This window comes from Rhinatrema bivittatum, chromosome 8 (assembly GCF_901001135.1).
Source record: "Rhinatrema bivittatum chromosome 8, aRhiBiv1.1, whole genome shotgun sequence".
Classification (NCBI taxonomy): Eukaryota; Metazoa; Chordata; class Amphibia; order Gymnophiona; family Rhinatrematidae; genus Rhinatrema; species Rhinatrema bivittatum.
The window spans coordinates 77,280,890-77,298,265 of NC_042622.1; the positions used below are offsets into that span (position 1 = coordinate 77,280,890).

Sequence of the window (17,376 nt, forward strand, 5' to 3'; positions counted from 1 at the left end):
GTGGAGTGAAGAACACAGATCGAACCTTCTCTGCTACCCAGGAAGCGTGTAGAAGTTTTTCTCCCCCATGCCGAGCAAGAACGGCAACGGCATCGGACAGGGCACATCAGTGCCATCGCAGCCTATCATCTCCTCAGGATGACTCCCTGGTGTCATACCTAGCATTGAATTACAGATTACAGAAAGATCCTCCGGCTATGCTGGCAGTCAAGGAAAAGTGGTCCCGTGAAACTCTAGCCTGAGCCTGACTCAACCCAGGTTTCTGCTATATGCATTGTTGGACAGCTATCACCAGGGACATCGTGCTGGGGAGAAGTCTGCTTGGGTCGTCCCTAGTTCAGGAAAGACAGTACGTGAACGACGGGCACTTATCCAATGCTTCATCATACCTCAAATGTCGCTGCGACAGGGCAGTGCTATGAATGAGTCCTCACCCTTCCTGGGGTTATCTCGGCTCTCATCTTACTCAAGTGATAACGGGGCCAACCATCTCCCAGAGCTGCTTAAGACAGTCGCAGAATGCGACTTCACACGTTGAATCCAAAATCTGCCCAACCTACTGTGACCGCTGCATACGCTCGAAGTCTAGCATTCCAAATTGGGGCATCCTTCAAGATGAAGTGCACAGGCTCCAGGTCCTAGTGCATCCTGTCTTGCTCCAGCAAAACAAAGCATACTGATGCTGAGCAGAGGCCACCAAGACAGAGCAATTGCGGCATCCTTCGTACTACGAGGGATGCGCTCATCATGGACATTCGCAAGCCGCTGTGCGACCGTTGTTGCATGCCTTACACATTACGCTGCTGCTGCTGGTCAGCAGGTGGCCGCAGAGGGTAGAGAAGATCGACCCATCTTCTGTCAAGAACAAGTGAGAGATTGTCTGCGACCACGGGTCAGGTTGATCGCGTCATTGGAAACTGGAAGAGGTGGTACACTGCCCCCAGGGGGCACAGACACTCCAATCTTCCAGCTTGGGACTCCCCAAAGTCATGGCTAATTCAGCCTGCTTATTTGCAGAAAAGAGCAAGTTTGCTTACCACAAACAGTGTATTCGGTGGATAGCAGGATGAAATAACCATGTAATTCCCGCAGCATCCTCGGACAGTCTCCTATCGGACTCCGTCCAGAGCTTGGAAAACAGATTGAGGCAGGATGGGAGTCACATGGAAGATACTCCCACGCGGGCACATAGAGCGCAACTCTATGTGCTTTGAGAGAGCTCCGCCACTTGGAGGACGTTCCCAAAGTCATGGCTAATTCATCCTGCTATCCACAGAAAATACCGTTTACGGTAAGCAAACTTGCTCTTATGTACACTGGATCAGGCTCCAGCTTCCTTCTCTGTCTGACAACGAAAAGACAACCGTGAAAACTGATGACAACTATAAGGCAACAGAATATATCTTTTCTTAACATTAGTAAATATCTCTTAGAAATATATAGGTATAAATTAAAAAGTGCTGATTTAGTGATCTTCAAGGAAACGATTTTTAGGAATTTCAATGCCTTAGGTTGTTCATGGGTAAAGGGAACACAATTGCTTGGTATAGGAAAGGTTCCATAAAAGACTCATTGGTAAATATGATGGCCCAGGGTACACTCTGTTATTCTGCAAAGAAATCTCACATGCACAGTATCCCTGGTTGCAGGAGAGGATCTATGGTGTTTGCAGGGAAGAAGAGGGAATCTACATACCTTTTGTCCGGCAAATCTCGATGAGGTTCACGACATTTTCATGCTTCAAGAGCTGCAAGATTTTAATTTCCCTAAGAGCTGTAATGGGGAACTGGGCCAAGAGGGGAAAAAAGAAAAAAAAACAGTGAGAATATCACAGAAAATACTTTATCTACAGAGAGCATGCTGGTAGGGAAGCACCCAAAGATCAAAGGAGAAGGGCTTAGAAGCAACAAACAGAAAAATAAGGGCAAGGTATTGGAATAGCAATGCAATGATAATATTTAAGTCATACTGTAATTTTACTTTTAGATTTTGTAAAATTTAAATTCTGTTTTTGAGCAATATCCAATAAAGCAAGTTTGCTTATTGTAAACAATGTTCTCAGTAGACAGTAGCATGAATTAGCCATGACACATGGGTGATGTTATCAGACACCGCCAAACACACCCTCCTCTTTTAGCTCAGAGAGCCTTTGCTGTAATGAGCATGTGCTAGAGTTCCCACATGGGCACTGCCTCATGAAACCCTTGGTCAATCACAGCAGCCAGGTAGTCGACTCTCCAGGAAGGTAGACCGGTATTAATCATGGCTAATTCATCCTGCTGCCTATGAAGAACACCATTTATAATAAGAAAACTTGCTGCCTCCATTGAGCAGGACTGAATTAGCCAAGACATGTGGGAAGTCCAAAGCTGAGGGTTGCAACAGAGCACTTATTGAATAAAGCAACAGTCCCCCTCTCATGCATTCATTGGACTGGAATAGACTGGAGAAATTACTTACCTGATAATTTTGTTTTCCTTAGGGTAGACAGAAGGACTCAGGACCAATGGGTTATATGCTCCCCTGCTAGCAGATGGAGACGTAGTCAGGTTTCAAAGCTGACGTCACCCTAGATACACCGCTGCAATGACCTCAGCCCTCCAGTATTCTCTTCAAAAGCCATTTTGGGCATACTATTGAAAAACTTGATTAAAACCAACTTGACTAAAAAACGGATAACCGTAACTGTATTCAACCAAACACTGAATCCCAGCAAGATTATAAATGTCCTGATCTAGGGATTAGGAGACGGCTTACCCGTAATTCTTTGGAATCAATATTAATTTCACAGGCGAATCCTTGGTACCGTTCTTGGGCAGCCATGGGCGGGATGCTGAGTCCATCTGTCTACACTAAAGAAAACAAAATTATCAGGTAAGTAATTTCTCCATTGCCTAGCGTGTAGCCAGATGGACTCAGGACCAGTGGGATGTACAAAAGCTACTCCCGATCGGGGCGAGAGGCTGCCCACGGTCCGGTTAACACCGTCCTTGCAAAGGATGAGTCTTCTCGGGCCTGAACATCCAGGCGTCTGGAGGTGGTGTGTAAAGAGGACCATGTCACCGCTCAGCAGATGTTGACAGGAGACAACAGACTAGCTTACGCCAAGGAGACTGCCTGAGCCCTAGTGGAATGAGCTTTAACCTGAAAGGGTAATGGCTTTCCTGCCTCCACATAGGCTCCTGTGACCACCTCCTTGATCCAGCGAGCTATGGTAGCCCACGAAGCTGGCTCGCCCTGCCTCCTTCCACCATGTAGAACAAACAAGCGGTTCGTCTTACTGCCTGGTTCTGAAACTTCCAGATACCACACCAAAAACCTACTAACATTTAAATGGCGGAGGAGGGGATATTCTTCCACGTCCTTGTGCCTATCTAGGGATGGCAACAAAATGGACTGATTCAAATGAAACTCAGACTATCTTGGGCAAGAAGGATGGAATAGTACAAACTTGTAACGCTCCTGGAGTCATTCAGAGGAACGATTCCAGACATGACAATGCCTGTAGGTCAGAGATACGACGAGCCGAGCACATAGCCACCAGGAACACAGTTTTCAGGGTTAACAAGCGCAAGGAAAGACTGTGCAGAGGCCAAAAGGAGGGCCCTGCCAAAAACTCCAATACTAGATTATGGTGGCCTGTTCCCTTGTGGAATCTTAGAGGTGACCGGATGTGCTTTACCCCTTTCAAAAAATGTGCCATGTCTGGATGAGCCAACAGATGGGTTCCACTCACCTCACCCCTGAAACAGGAGAGAGCTGCTACCTGGACCTTCAAGAAGTTAAGGGTCAAACCTTTATTCATGCCGTCCTGTATAAATTCCAGAATTAGTGGGATTTTGACCATCCAAAGGAACATCGCGTTCTTCGCACCAGTACTCTCATGACTTGCACATACATGAAGGACGTAGAGAACTTCCACACGAGGAGTTAGGCGGTAATTACTGCTGCCAAATATCCACGCTTCATCAGGTGAGCCCTCTCAAGGGCTAAACTGTAAGACAGAATCGAGACAGGTCCTCGTGAAGGACTGGTCCCTGTTGAAGCAGGTCTTTGTGCAGAGGGAAGCACAGGAGAGTCTCCACCATGAGGTCTCCGCATGTCTGCATACCACGGACACTTAGGCCAATCTGGGGCTACTAGTAGAACTAATCCCCTGTGGCGCTAGATTCTGTAAAGGCACCTGCCCAGCAGGGGCCACAGAGGGAAGGCATATAGCAAGTCCTCTTCCAGGCAGGTCTGAACGAGAGCGTCGATCCCCAGGGACCACTGATCTCTTCCGAGACTGAAGAATTGGGGAACCTTCGCATTGTGAGATGCAGCCAGCAGGCTGGACACCCGGAGACTCTCTTCCATGAACTTTGTCTGGATTAACCAGTCGTCCAAGTACAGGTGCACCAGGATTCCCTCTTTTTTCAGTGCAGCTGCTATGACCACCGTAATCTTGGAAAATGTTCTGCAGGCGGTGAGGATAGCGCCCGGAACTGATATTGGCAGCCCAGCACCACAAACAATAGGAAACTTTGATATTCTTGCCAGATTGGAAGTGAAGGTAGGCCTCAGAAAGGTCCAGGGAGGTCAAGAACTCTCCCGATTGTACGGCCATTATCACGGAGCGCAGGGTTTCCATGCAGAAATGAATTACTTGTAGATGGTTGGCACTCTTGAGGTCCAGAATGGGATGAAAGAAACCCTCCTTCTTGGGTACGATGAAATAGATAGAATAATGCCCCATATTTTCCTGGTGCGCAGGTACTGGAATTATAACCCTCCACATGATGAGCCTTATCAAGGTGGATTCCACAGCCTGCTTCTTTTGCTGGGAGTGGCAAGAAGACATCATGAACAAGTGCTGAGAAATTCCAGTGCATATCCTTCTCATATAACAAATCGGTAGCCGATCCAGTGAGCTGTATAGCAGTGACGACAATAGGAATCGGATAAAAACAAGCCCTTTATTGAAACGCCCGACTCTGGCCGAGTTTCGCTCTTTGCACAGAGCTGCCTCAGGGGCAATTAATGAAACCAGGACTTGGGATTGTCAATGTAGAAAGTAGCACATAAGTTGTCAGCATGGATGAGTTCATGCGAAAACAATTGATTTTTCTTATCCACATAGCAGAGCTACAAAATAGCAACTGTAATGTCAAACACATTCGATGTGTGTAAGAGCCAAACTGACGAGCAATGTCACAAATTGTCAAGCTTGACAATTTGTGACATTGCTCGTCAGTTTGGCTCTTACACACATCGAATGTGTTTGACATTACAGTTGCTATTTTGTAGCTCTGCTATGTGGATAAGAAAAATCAATTGTTTTCGCATGAACTCATCCATGCTGACAACTTATGTGCTACTTTCTACATTGACAATCCCAAGTCCTGGTTTCATTAATTGCCCCTGAGGCAGCTCTGTGCAAAGAGCGAAACTCGGCCAGAGTCGGGCGTTTCAATAAAGGGCTTGTTTTTATCCGATTCCTATTGTCGTCACTGCTATCCTTCTCATATGACATCCAATACCCATTTGTCCGAAATGATCTTGACTCACCGCTGGTAGTAGAGGGACAGTCAACCTCCTATCTCCTCGTCCCAAGGGTGGGTCGGCAAAACTTCACTGGAGGGTTCAGGACGAACCTGAGCCTCTCTTGAACTGTCGACTCTGAAAGGACTGAGACCTCCCAAAGGACTGAGACCTCTGAAATGTTGGAGTTTCTGTAGAGTCAAAAGCTTTGGAAGCCCCTGGATCGACCCCTCATGGGCGAGGGGTACTGTAACTGCTTTCTCTCATCTTCTGGTAGCTGGGGCACTGAAGATTCACCCCAATTGCTCGCCAGTTTTTCCAATTCACTTCCTAAGAGGAGTAATCCCTTAAAGGGCATCTTCGCGAGGTTTGCCTTAGAGGTTGCGTCTGCTGACCAATTTCACAGCCATGGTGCTTTCTGGCCGCTACCAGTGAGGCCACTTCTCTGGCCAAGGTACGGACTAGGTCAGAGCCCGTGTCAGCTAAAAAGGTGGCGGTGGGTTCCATAACCTCTCTGGAATTCGCCCGAGTCATCCACCTCCTGAGAGAGGAGCAGGCACGAACGAACTACCAGTGCACAACAAGAAGCAATCTGTAAGGACCTTGCTATTGCATCAAAGGCTTGTTTAAAGATGGACTCTATCCGCCTATCATGCTCATCCTTCAAGGCCACTCCTCCCTCCACTGGGATAGTTGTTCACTTCAAAACTGCAGAGACCAGCACATCCGGTTTAGGGAAACAGACGTTCTCTTGCCACCGGATCCAGTGGGTATAGAGCTTCTAATGTTCGTCCATCTTTGGTTCAATCATAGAGTCCACCCCCAGAAACTCCCAGCATCTTCAGGATCTGGATGACCAGGGCCAGCAATTAATCTCTAAGGAAAAAATGAAACATGGTTCGATATGGTTCTAAACCCGGTGGGATTTCCCCATTTTCCAAGGGATCTGGATCCCCTTCTTTGCCCATGCTGTCTGGGTCCCTGCCAGGGATACCCTTGGTGAGACGAAGCATGTCTCGAGGCCTGCCGATAGAGCTGGGAGAGGGAGGCCTTACAGCTGGGGTTCCATCCAGACAAGGGCAAGTGAAGCAGACTGCGCCTGTACAAAGTCCTGAAGGCCTTGAAAAAATTCCACCCAAGAGAAGGCAGCTGGGTCCATGCCTAGCCCAGGAAATACTGGGATAGGTGCCGCTAGATTTCCCTCTCCCATGAAAGACCCAGCCCCGGGATTACTCAGATACGGGGTACTTCCGGTTAAAGTTGTGGCCAACCCATCCTCTGATTGGGAGAAGCCGGGGTTAGCAAAGGCTGGGGAGGCCAACTCTCCCTGGGACTCCTCACAGTGCTGTCATAAGTAAGAATCCAGGTCAGACTGTGTAGCCCTATTATGACAAGCAGCACAGAGAGAATGGCACTAATGTTTCTTTGCTGCCGGAGCTATTAGGGACGGTAGCTGCGTGTTCAGCCGGTTTGTGCTTAAAAAAATTTGTGCACACAGATTTTGGGTGCCTATTCGGGCCACGGCAAGGCACACGCACAGCCCTTGCGTCCACCTTTATCTAAACTCTGCCCTTAGAAAGTTGTGCATATACGTATGCAAGTGACGTTGTGCGCGGTGTTATGTGCACAGCACGTGCGTAGAGCCAGCACGCACCATGCGTACCGCTCTATAGTGGGTAATGGAAGATGCACAAAAGTGCACAATTCTATTTCACATTTAGTTTCAATGAAACTGTAATTCCACTTTAACCATTACATTAATTTTGCTGCATGCCAGATTTTATATTTTTCCAGCTTGACAACATAAAGCCTTCTCTGCCACATGGGATATAATGCTTGAAGATGAAATTTTTTCCCAGTTTGATTTCTTTTCATTTTTAAACAGATCTATTTTAATTTTGACTTTACCGAGCCTAAAACGAGGCCTAGCCCACCGGGGGCCGTTCAACCCGCTCAGAAGCCCTCTTCCCTTTACCCCAACGGAATCAGGAACGTCGGTACGGCACACCGAGCAGGGGAACCGAAGAAAGTCCTATCGAAACCCCTCCAACGTCTCTGAATCGGGAGAACCCTCTTCTCTTTATTTTATTTTTTAACTTACCTGGGCTCAGCGCTTACCGGCTCAGAGACTGTTTTCTGTTGCAGGAGCAGAGGGCTTTGGCCTTCACCGCCACACTCGGCTTCCTGCACCTGCTGCTTTTAGCAACAGACTATCGAACCAAGGAACACCTCTGAGGGATCGCAGAAATCACCTCAGGAATTCCCAACGGGGGGAGGGACCTTTAGGACCTTTAGGAGAGCACGGCTCAATCTTTCTCCAATTTAAAAGTAGAATTTCTTCTTCTATAGGGAAAAGCATGTTCACATCTGCTAGGAGACAGAGATACTGAAGGGCTGAAGTCACTGCAGGGTTGTATCTAAGGTGACATCAGCTTTGAAACCTGACTCCGTCTCCATCTGCTAGCAGGGGAGCATATAATCCATTGGTCCTGAGTCCAACTGGCTACACGCTAGGAAATTTGGCTTATTACTGAAAGAGAACTCTGCCACATTATCAGGACTTACAACTACTCATCTCTTATGATCCTAAGCACCTGGACATAGCAGTTGCCAAATGAACATTGTCCAATTGGCTAGCATATTGTATCGTGCATTGTTACGCACTCGCTGATCTCTAGATTACGGATTCTGGACTTTATACTTCAGGTCTAATTTTCTCACTATTGGAGCACAGGAAATTGGATTCTCCCACATTCTTGTCTGCAATTCTTGCAAGATTCAATTAATTGGAATGGCTGCCAACTCTGCTGGGGTGTCTAGGATCTGGAGAAGGCTGATTACATCTGTGCAAGAGTCTTTGTGCTTACAAGCATTTACTCCCAATGCGTTACCCAACTTATCTATGGAATAGAAGAGGTCCTTGGTTGGTGACAAATGTTCCGGAGACTAAGATAAGGAATTGGAAGGAATTCCCGTCAAACCATCCTCAGACCCAAGAAGGGACAGTGACTCAGGACCCATATGATATAGATGACTGAGGTGGGGTCCTCAGTAACTTTGAAAGGGAGAATTCCAGGGGGAACATCCTCTGACTGGCTGGACTTCACTGTGGAAGAGTAACAATGACTCAAATCATCTCACAAGGGTTCTGATGAAGTACCCATAGGACTGGGAATAAAAGGGACTCCCTTTTGAGGGAGCAAATCAGACACCCTGGAAAGGAGAGGCTGTCCTTGTCCTTAGCCATTAGGAGGCAAAGGACGTCTTCACCAACTCTGCCACTTGGTCTTCGGGTTGTCGTGTCCTCTGACCAAGCACTGGAGGTGGAACATCCTCTTCTGAAACCAGAATGGGTTCTTCTAGAAGGTCCTCTGGACTTTGTAATATCTGTCTAGGGGAATGTGAAGAAATCAAGGCCATCGCCGAGTAGATGGGATCTTGTCTCTCTAGACAAAGGACTTGTTCCAGAAGCCTCGATCTAGGAGGTGGTAAATTAAGTATGTCTCTGTCTGCACCTCTAATCCTCCCTAAATGCATCAAAGAGTCTGGCGATTTAAGAAACAGTTGTGTCAGTAGCACCAAGGTCCACTGCATTAACGACACTGATCTGCACTCTGAGACTTGAGATTCGATAATGGTGTCGAATGAGGGAGCATCATCTGTGTCGAGGTCCAATGCACAAAAGAGAATGGAGCTCAATGGATCGGCAAATTGTGTGGTGTTGCTGTTTCATTGGTGCCAATGGCACTGTTGGCTCTGAGGAGTGATGCTGCTTCTTCATAGGCTACCCCGAGCCCCACAAAGAATGTGAGGGGTTTGTGGACACTTGAGAATGGCTTTTTTGCATCTTGCTCGAGCCCAACGAGGTGGAGGGGCCCATGGCCTGCTCCAGAAGCTCCTGCTTAACTCGATAACCAGGGAGCCAGAAGAGGCTTCACTCCAGGAGGAATGGATGAGGCTCTTTTAAAGGCTTACGCAGCTCCTCCATCTTCTAGACTCCAAATCTCTGAGTCCATGATGACATTCAGCTGTAGTGGTAGTAATTAGGTAAGTCACGATTAGGCCCGAGACATCAGTAACAAATGTCATGGCCATCAGCAACAGACATCTTCTTACCATACACGCAGTCCAGCCTTTTTGGAGACAGGCTTTTTTTTTGTGGGGGGGGGGGGGGGGGGGGGTAGCACTTAAAAATGCTATTTGGCAGTTGCTGAGGCAACACAGTTCTTAAGAAAAAAAAAATTCAAGAAATAATAAAAATATCATTCAAAGAAAAACAGGAATAGGTACACATCCACGCTGTACCTCAGATGAAAAAAAGACTGAGAGCTCACAAAACAGCACTCGTGTGGGAATTCCCGCTCATACTCAGTAGAGCAAAATCTCTATGAGCTAAGAGAAAAGGATCCACTCAGCGCAATCGGATGATGTCACCCATGTATCATGGATAATTCAGCCCTGTTTGTCAACAGAGAATCTACATTTGAAAATATCTGCACCACCTATTCACAAGTGCAGAGAGAAACAGAAGAAAAGAAACCAAGAATGAACTAAGCAGTGCTGCCTGCACCCAACTGCATGGTAGACCCATTTGTTGGGCTAATGGGATTCATTTGTGATTAGCTTTAAGAAATTTGCTCTTTTCATCAGGACAGTGTCTTAATGATCCTGAAACAGTCTCAGCTCAGGAGATGTTAAGTGATCAGAAACACACAGCAGAGCACTGTTGCTGTCTGAGTCTGAAAAAGGAGCAGCTGCATTGTTTCCTCTATCTCAGAAGCAAGTCAGGACTCACTTACCCCCTCCTTTTCATTTTCCATCAACACCTTTTTCAAAGCCACCTTTTTGCCAGTATGGCGATGTTTTGCTTTGAACACTTCCCTGTGAAAAGGACATACAAAACCATTTTAAAAAGACGAATCAAGTAATGAGCAAGCTTAGAGTCATTTTAGGGTCCTTCTGAAGATCAAAATTAGTAATTTCTTTAATCAACCCCAATATATTATCCCAAAACTTCAAAAATTATGGGACGCTCCCACCAAATGTGAAAAAAGTTCCCACCCTGCCACAGTTACACCAGCAATTATCCTGCACAGTAGGGTTTAATTTATGTAGACAAAATGAGCATGGATTTACCCAAGGGAAGTCTTGCCTCACAAATCTGCTACTTTTTTTGAAGGGGTGAATAAACATGTGGACAAAGGTGAACCAGTAGATGTGGTGTATTTGGATTTTCAGAAGGCGTCTGACAAAGTCCCTCATGAGAGGTTGCTAAGAAAACTAAAAAGTCATGGGATAGGAGGCAATGTCCTTTCGTGGATTGCAAACTGGCTAAAAGACAGGAAACAGAAAGTAGGATTAAATGGTCAATTTTCTCAGTGGAAAAAGGTAAACAGTGGAGTCCCTCAGAGATCTATACTTGGACTGATGCTTTTTAATATATTTACAAATGATCTGGAAAGAGGTACGACGACTGAGGTGATCAAATTTGCAGATGATGTCAAATTATTCAGAGTAGTTAAATCACAAGCAGATTGTGATAAATTGCAGGAGGACCTTGCAAGACTGGAAGATTGAGCGTCCATATGGCAGATGAAATGTAATGTGGACAAGTGCAAGATGATGCATACAGGGAAGAATAACCCTTGCTGTAATTACACAATGTTAGGTTCCATATTAGGAACTACCACGCAGGAAACAGACCTAGGCGTCATAGTGGATAATACATTTAAATTGTCAGCTCAGTGTACTATGGCAGCAAAAAAGCAAACAGAATGTTAAGAATTATTAGGAAGTGAATGGCGAATAAAATGTTGGATGATACAATGCCTCTGTATCGCTCCATCGTGAGACCACACCTTGAATACTGTGTGCAATTCTGTTTGCTGCATCACATAAATATAGTTGCACTGGAGAACGTACAGAGAAGGGCGACCAAAATGATAAAAGGCATGGAATGGCTCCTCTATGAGGAAGGGCTAAAGAGGTTAGGGCTATTGAGCTTGGAGAAGAGACAGCTGAGGGGGAATATGACAGAGGTCTACAAAATCATGAAAGGATATGAATGGGTAAATGTGAAACGTTTATTTACTCTTTTGGATAATACAAGGACTAGGGGGGAGGGGGTACTCCATGAAGTTAGCAAGTAGCACATTTAAAACAAATCGGAGAAAATTCTCTCTCACTCAATGCACAATTAAGCTCTAGAATTCGTTGCCAGAGAATGTGGTTAAGGCAGCTAGTGTAGCTGGGTTTAAAAAAACATTTGGATACGTTCCTGGAGGAGACGTCCAAAAACTACTATTAATCAACAGGGAATAGCCACTGCTTGTTGCCAGCATTTTTAGCATGGGATCTATTTAATATTTCAGTACTTTCCAGGTACTTGTGACTTGGACTGGCCACTAATGGAGACAGGATACTGGGCTTGATGGACCCTTGGTCTGACCCAGTATGGCATATCTTATGTTATGTTCTTATGACGCTCAGAAGTAAGATACCATTGTAATAATATTTTATACTCATTTTCTACTAGCAGTCATGATACAAACCTCCTGCCAAATCAACAAGAAAAAATAATCCCAGGTAGTCTCAAAGTGTATCACCCAAATCTCTCTCCCAAGTTCTAATGTAGCTTGGTTGAGTGGCTTACTCCCTATTCAGCATGAAATCATCCCAGTATACTATCAGCTTTATCATAAATCCCTTCAATGTTTTCCCCTTATATAAATCCAATGATAGTCCCAAGGTTACTATAAAATGCTTCAATTAGATATAAGGAAATAGGAAAATTGGTCCTTACCTGCTCTAAAAGTGATTGAGATGTACCCAGGACTAAACAGCTTGTTAAATCAATTTGAGGAAAAATAAATGTAATTTCTATCAGCTACAAGACAAGATTTCTAGGATAGCCATAACCTCAAAGTCAATTGTGTATAGTGAGATGGAGATTCTATAGGTAGCTCAAATCTCTTAGGAAGCCAAGTATAGCTACCTCAGAGGACAGTTCAGCCAATAAATGCTTACTCAATCCAAACCCATTGTTTGGACTTTCTCACTCGAATAATTGCCCTCAGCTGAGAGTCCATATAATACTTTTTAATGTCAGGGACCTCCCCAAGTTCCCCCCTTGAATTGGTCACCCTTGGGGGCCTACATCTCCAGATGAAGCTAAAAATCCTTTTTTGACATTTCTTCAAAACAGAGTTCAGTAATATTATTGGTAGGGTTTGAAAGAGATAACAAAAGCAAGGCAGAATATTCATCTTTACTGTCATGATTCTTCCTAACCAGGAAAAGATCGTACTTTTCCCAACTATCTGAATCATTGTAAACAGAAGAGCACTGCAGTATAACTAAGCCTCAACAATTTATCCATATCTGCCCTAATATGTACTCTTAGGTACATTACACTATCCTTAGCCCATTTAAAAGGGAATTGAGCTTTTAGCTGTGCAATTGTATTCATTGGGAGAGTGATATTTAAAATTTCAGATTTGCCCATGTTTATTTCAAGATAAATTTTAAAAAAGCCATCAGTGAAATGCTCAACCGCACTGGTAATTACTCACAAAGGAGGAAAAAACTTCAGATGCCTGATCTCAGCAATTAATTGCTTGTGATTAGGTGACTAAGGTACGTACCCATCATTAGTTAAAAAAACTTCAAATGATTTTTTTTAATATTATTTTCCAATGATTTTAAACACAATAACTTTTTATGAAAACTGTGTTCATATATCCTTCTTAAATAATTGCGTGTGTTTTCTTTTTTGAAATCTTAAATTCAAAATTTTACAGTTTTATTTATTTAAAAAATGATGCAATCTTGCTTGAAGAATCAAAATTTGAAAATGTAACTAAGGGGGTCATTCTCTAACACTATCGCACGCGAAAAGTCCCTTTTCGAGTGCGATAACTAGCTCGGGGCGGAGTCGGCCCCGGAAGAGGAGGAGTCGGGGCGGCACCAGGGGCAGACACATCGCTGGTAGCGAAAGGTAAGATTCCTTATCGCTGCCAGTTTCGCGCCGAATAACTACACCTTTTATGGTGTAGTTATTCGGCGCAGAGGTGCGATCGCTGCCCGCTATCTCAGGCCCGCCCCCCGCTTCGCCCCCCGTTACCGCTGGATTCTCTAAGGTTAAATCCTTGATAGTTGAAATTCACAGTGACACACTGCAAACTACAAATTAATACGAACTTCCATGCAACATTTGCCACCAACCATTTCCACTGCCAAACTCAAATATTGCAATCTTATTGAATTCAAAAAGATACTTGAAAAATCAAAGTTAGAAAACTTAACTTGGACTCCTTGATTGTTGAAATTCTGACACAGACAGCGTTTTGTCTGCCTAGACAGCATGATTTTATGCATAGTGTATCATCAGGTGGTTTCCCTGACACAGCCCTAGGTGTCACAGAGGGCTTTTTTCTATTTATCTTTTCAATAGTCACTCAATTTTATCTCTTTTCATTTCAAATTAATTCATGTTTATCTCAAAACACGAGACCCTCTCAAAATTTTCCAACTCAGCAACTAAAGGTAGAGATGATACTGGGTCAGAGTAAACATGAGATCATCTGCAAAGAGAGACATTTTATAATCATTTCCACCCATCCTAATACCTGTAACCCCACAGAATTTCTAATCTTTTCTGCGAATAGCTCTACTGCCAAAGCCAAAAGAAGGGCAATAAAGGACATCCCTACCTCACACAAGATTTTATAGACCTCTATTATATTTCCTCTCAGCTGTCTCTTCTCCAGGCTGACGAGCCCTAATTTGTTTAGCCTTCCAGCACCTTTATCATTTTAGTCATCCTTCTCTGTACCTTTTTCAGCACCGCTATATCTTCTTTCAGATGAGGCAACATGGATCAATACAGAGGACTTATGATATCCTGTTTTATTTTCCATGCTTTCCTAATACCACCTAACATTCTATTTGCTTTTTTGACACCACTGCCGCACATCAGGGATTTAAAAATATGGAATCCAGCATCATGCGCCTATAGTTTTGATTATTCATCCTAATGTACTGTACACTTATAAAAATTAAATTTCATCAGCCATTTAGACACTCAAGATACCCAAGATTCCAACTCAGTTCACTCCAGCACCCACTTTTCCCATGCCTATCAACAAAGCTCCACAATAATCTAAACAGCCAACAATACTAGAATGGCTGACAATGTGGGCACCTATGTCTCCACTAGAACTTCTATTTATTACAAAACTTGCAATCTGCCAGAGAGACCTAGCTGCTAGTCAATTCTACCATTACAGGTGATAGACATATGCAGCCACATGGTTGCCTGTGTTTCCACTAAGACTTTTATCATTTCGTATTAAACACTTTCATTTTATTCTCAGTCATAGTATAGTCCTGGGGGAATTCTGCACTACTGCGGAGCTCCCACTTGCGGCGAAGATGGAAGGCCCCCGTGTGCTGCGAACAGGAGTGTGCTCCGCTCACACCAAAGATAAAGGCCCCCGTTGAAAGAGAATGTGAATGTGTGTGTGTGAGGAGAGGGAGAGGGGGTGAGAGAGGGGAGAGGGGAGGGGGTGAGAGCAGGGAGAGGGGTGTAGGGGAGGGTGAGAGAGAGCATGGGAGGTAAGAGAGCAGGGGGGATTGCTTGTGTGTGGGTTTCAGAGAGAGGGAGCCTATATGAGGAGATTGTGAAGGAGTGTATATGTGTGGGAGAGATTGGGAGTTTGTGTGTATGTGAGGGTGCTGGCCTGTGTGAAGGAATTGTGTATGTGTGAGACAGTGAGAGAGAGACATAGGTAGCCTGTGTGAGGATGTATGTGAGAGAGAGAAAGGGAGCTTGTGTGGGTGTGTATGCAAGAGGGCCCTGTATAAGGGGATGTGTGTGTATGTGTGCGAGAGAGTGAGGGAGCCTGTATGAGGGTGTGTGTATATGTACTAGAGAGAGGGAACATGTGAGAGAGGGAGGGAGGGACAGAGGGAGCCTGTGTGAGGGGCAGTACTGAGAACAGGGTCAAACTCTGGGACTGGCAATACAGTGGAAGGGGTTGAGCCTAGAGGCAGAGGGGAGAGATATTGGCAGGGGGGAGGAGTTGGGGCCTGAGAGGGCAAAGTGGCCAGAGGAGTAGGGAGAACGAGTGGAAAGGACACTCTTACAGTGAATTTCTAGGGAAATTCTGCTCAAAATATTTAAAATTCTGCATCGTTAAGTAATAACCTTTTTCTGTATTAGTCTTTAAATAATTACATTTTAAATTGTCATGTAAATTGTGTTATTTTGACCAATATAAAGTTTGTAGAATTTTAAGTTTTTGTGCGCAGAAATCCCCCAGGAGTAATAGTAACATAGTAAATAATGGCAGATAAAGACCCAAATGGTCCATCCGATCTTCCCAGCAAAATGTTTAGGGTTGTAACTACTGCTCCGTACAGGTTATCCCCATGTGGAAATGTTACAGCTAAAATTAACACAGGTTACCTCATTTTTTCTTTTCCATCTTCTAGCCACTATGGATCCTCTGTGTTTTTCCCATGCCTTTTTTAATTCCCTTTCCTGTCTTTACCACCTCTCCCAGGAAGACATTTGTATCCACAACCCTTTCTGTGTACAAGCACTTTTCTGATGATGCTCCTGAGTCTACTCCCTTGGGGTTTCATATCATGACACCTAGTTCTAGTTTCTTTTCCATTGGAAAAGGTTTGATTATTGTGCATTATTAATACCTTTCAAGTATTTAAGTCTGTATCATATCTCCCCTGTCTCTCCTCTCTAGCATATACATATTTAGGTCCTTCAGTCTCATCTCATAAGCCTTTCTCTAGACCACTTCCATCCTGTCTGCACTTTCTCTTGTGATTACAAGCAGGATGTACAAGTTGGGCTATCTCTTGTGAATAAAGGTGCTATATGAACCAGACTGTCTCTTGGGATTAGGTGGGGATTAGCATAAACAGTCTGAGTTTCTTTATAAGAATGGGAGGTGGGATGAGACCATAAACAATCCAAGCTGCACCTTGGAATTAAGGGGGGGGGGGAGAGAGAGATGAGAAATACATATAGTTTAGGCTATGATCAAGAAAGAAAGCGGATTATGCAGAGCCAGTATATAGAACCCTAGATGTGATCAGAGAGAGGGTGATGGGTTGCTTGGGCAGTGTATACAGCTGAGTTTGTGACTGAAGAAAGGATGCAGGGGCAGTATATATCATCCTAGTTGTGGTGGGGCTGTAAAATCTGTTCCCCTGCTCCAATTCGGTACTCCCCAATTGCAGCCCTGGCTGTAGATACCAAACCCTAGCACAGCTTAGGTTGTGTAAAGTGCCCCTGCATCCTGTAACCCCATTATCCCTGCTATGTTTGAATACACTGCTTCTGCACTCCCCACCACCACTGATCATAGCATGAACCACATTTATAGTCCTGTACCCCTTTTTATAGTCCTGTACCCCTTTCTTCCTGCTCCCTTGATTGCAGCCCAGGCATACATACTGCCCAGGCTGGTGATCATGGCTGGGGGGGGGGGGGGGGGGGCAGTATGTACTGCACAGACTGTGATCAGAGTTGAGGCACCGGGCAGTATGATCAGAGTGGAAGTGGGGAACAGACGAAAATATGTACTGCCCGGTCTGTTATCGGGGTGGGGGGTAGGCAGGAAACATCAGTATGTACTGCCTGGTGTATGATCGTGAGCAGGGTTGGCGGGGGGCCGCGGGGGGGACAATAGTATATATTTCCCTGTCTTCTATCAGGGATGACTATTGGGGACGGGTAACAGGAATATGTACCGCCTGGGCTGTGAGCCTAGTGGGGGCGAAGAACGTCAGTATGTACTACCCGATCTATAATCGTGGTTTTGGAGGGGAAGG

The 17,376-nt window shown here is 44.9% G+C and overlaps 1 protein-coding gene across 4 annotated transcripts in view; it reads right to left on the minus strand.

Annotated features, from left to right (window-relative positions):
- The window catches only part of CDK9 (cyclin dependent kinase 9), a 114,479-nt gene that overhangs the window by 26,086 nt on the left and 71,017 nt on the right, over positions 1-17,376 (minus strand). For 3 of the 4 annotated variants that reach the window (XM_029612063.1, XM_029612064.1, XM_029612065.1), the window contains exons 3-4: positions 10,320-10,401; positions 1,696-1,786 (exon numbers count right to left, since the gene is read on the minus strand). In XM_029612063.1, the coding sequence (XP_029467923.1) occupies positions 1,696-1,786; positions 10,320-10,401 (173 nt within the window). Of the gene's footprint in view, positions 1-1,695; positions 1,787-10,319; positions 10,402-10,656; positions 10,676-17,376 lie in introns of those variants that run through there. The other variant, XM_029612066.1, reaches the window with a different exon arrangement.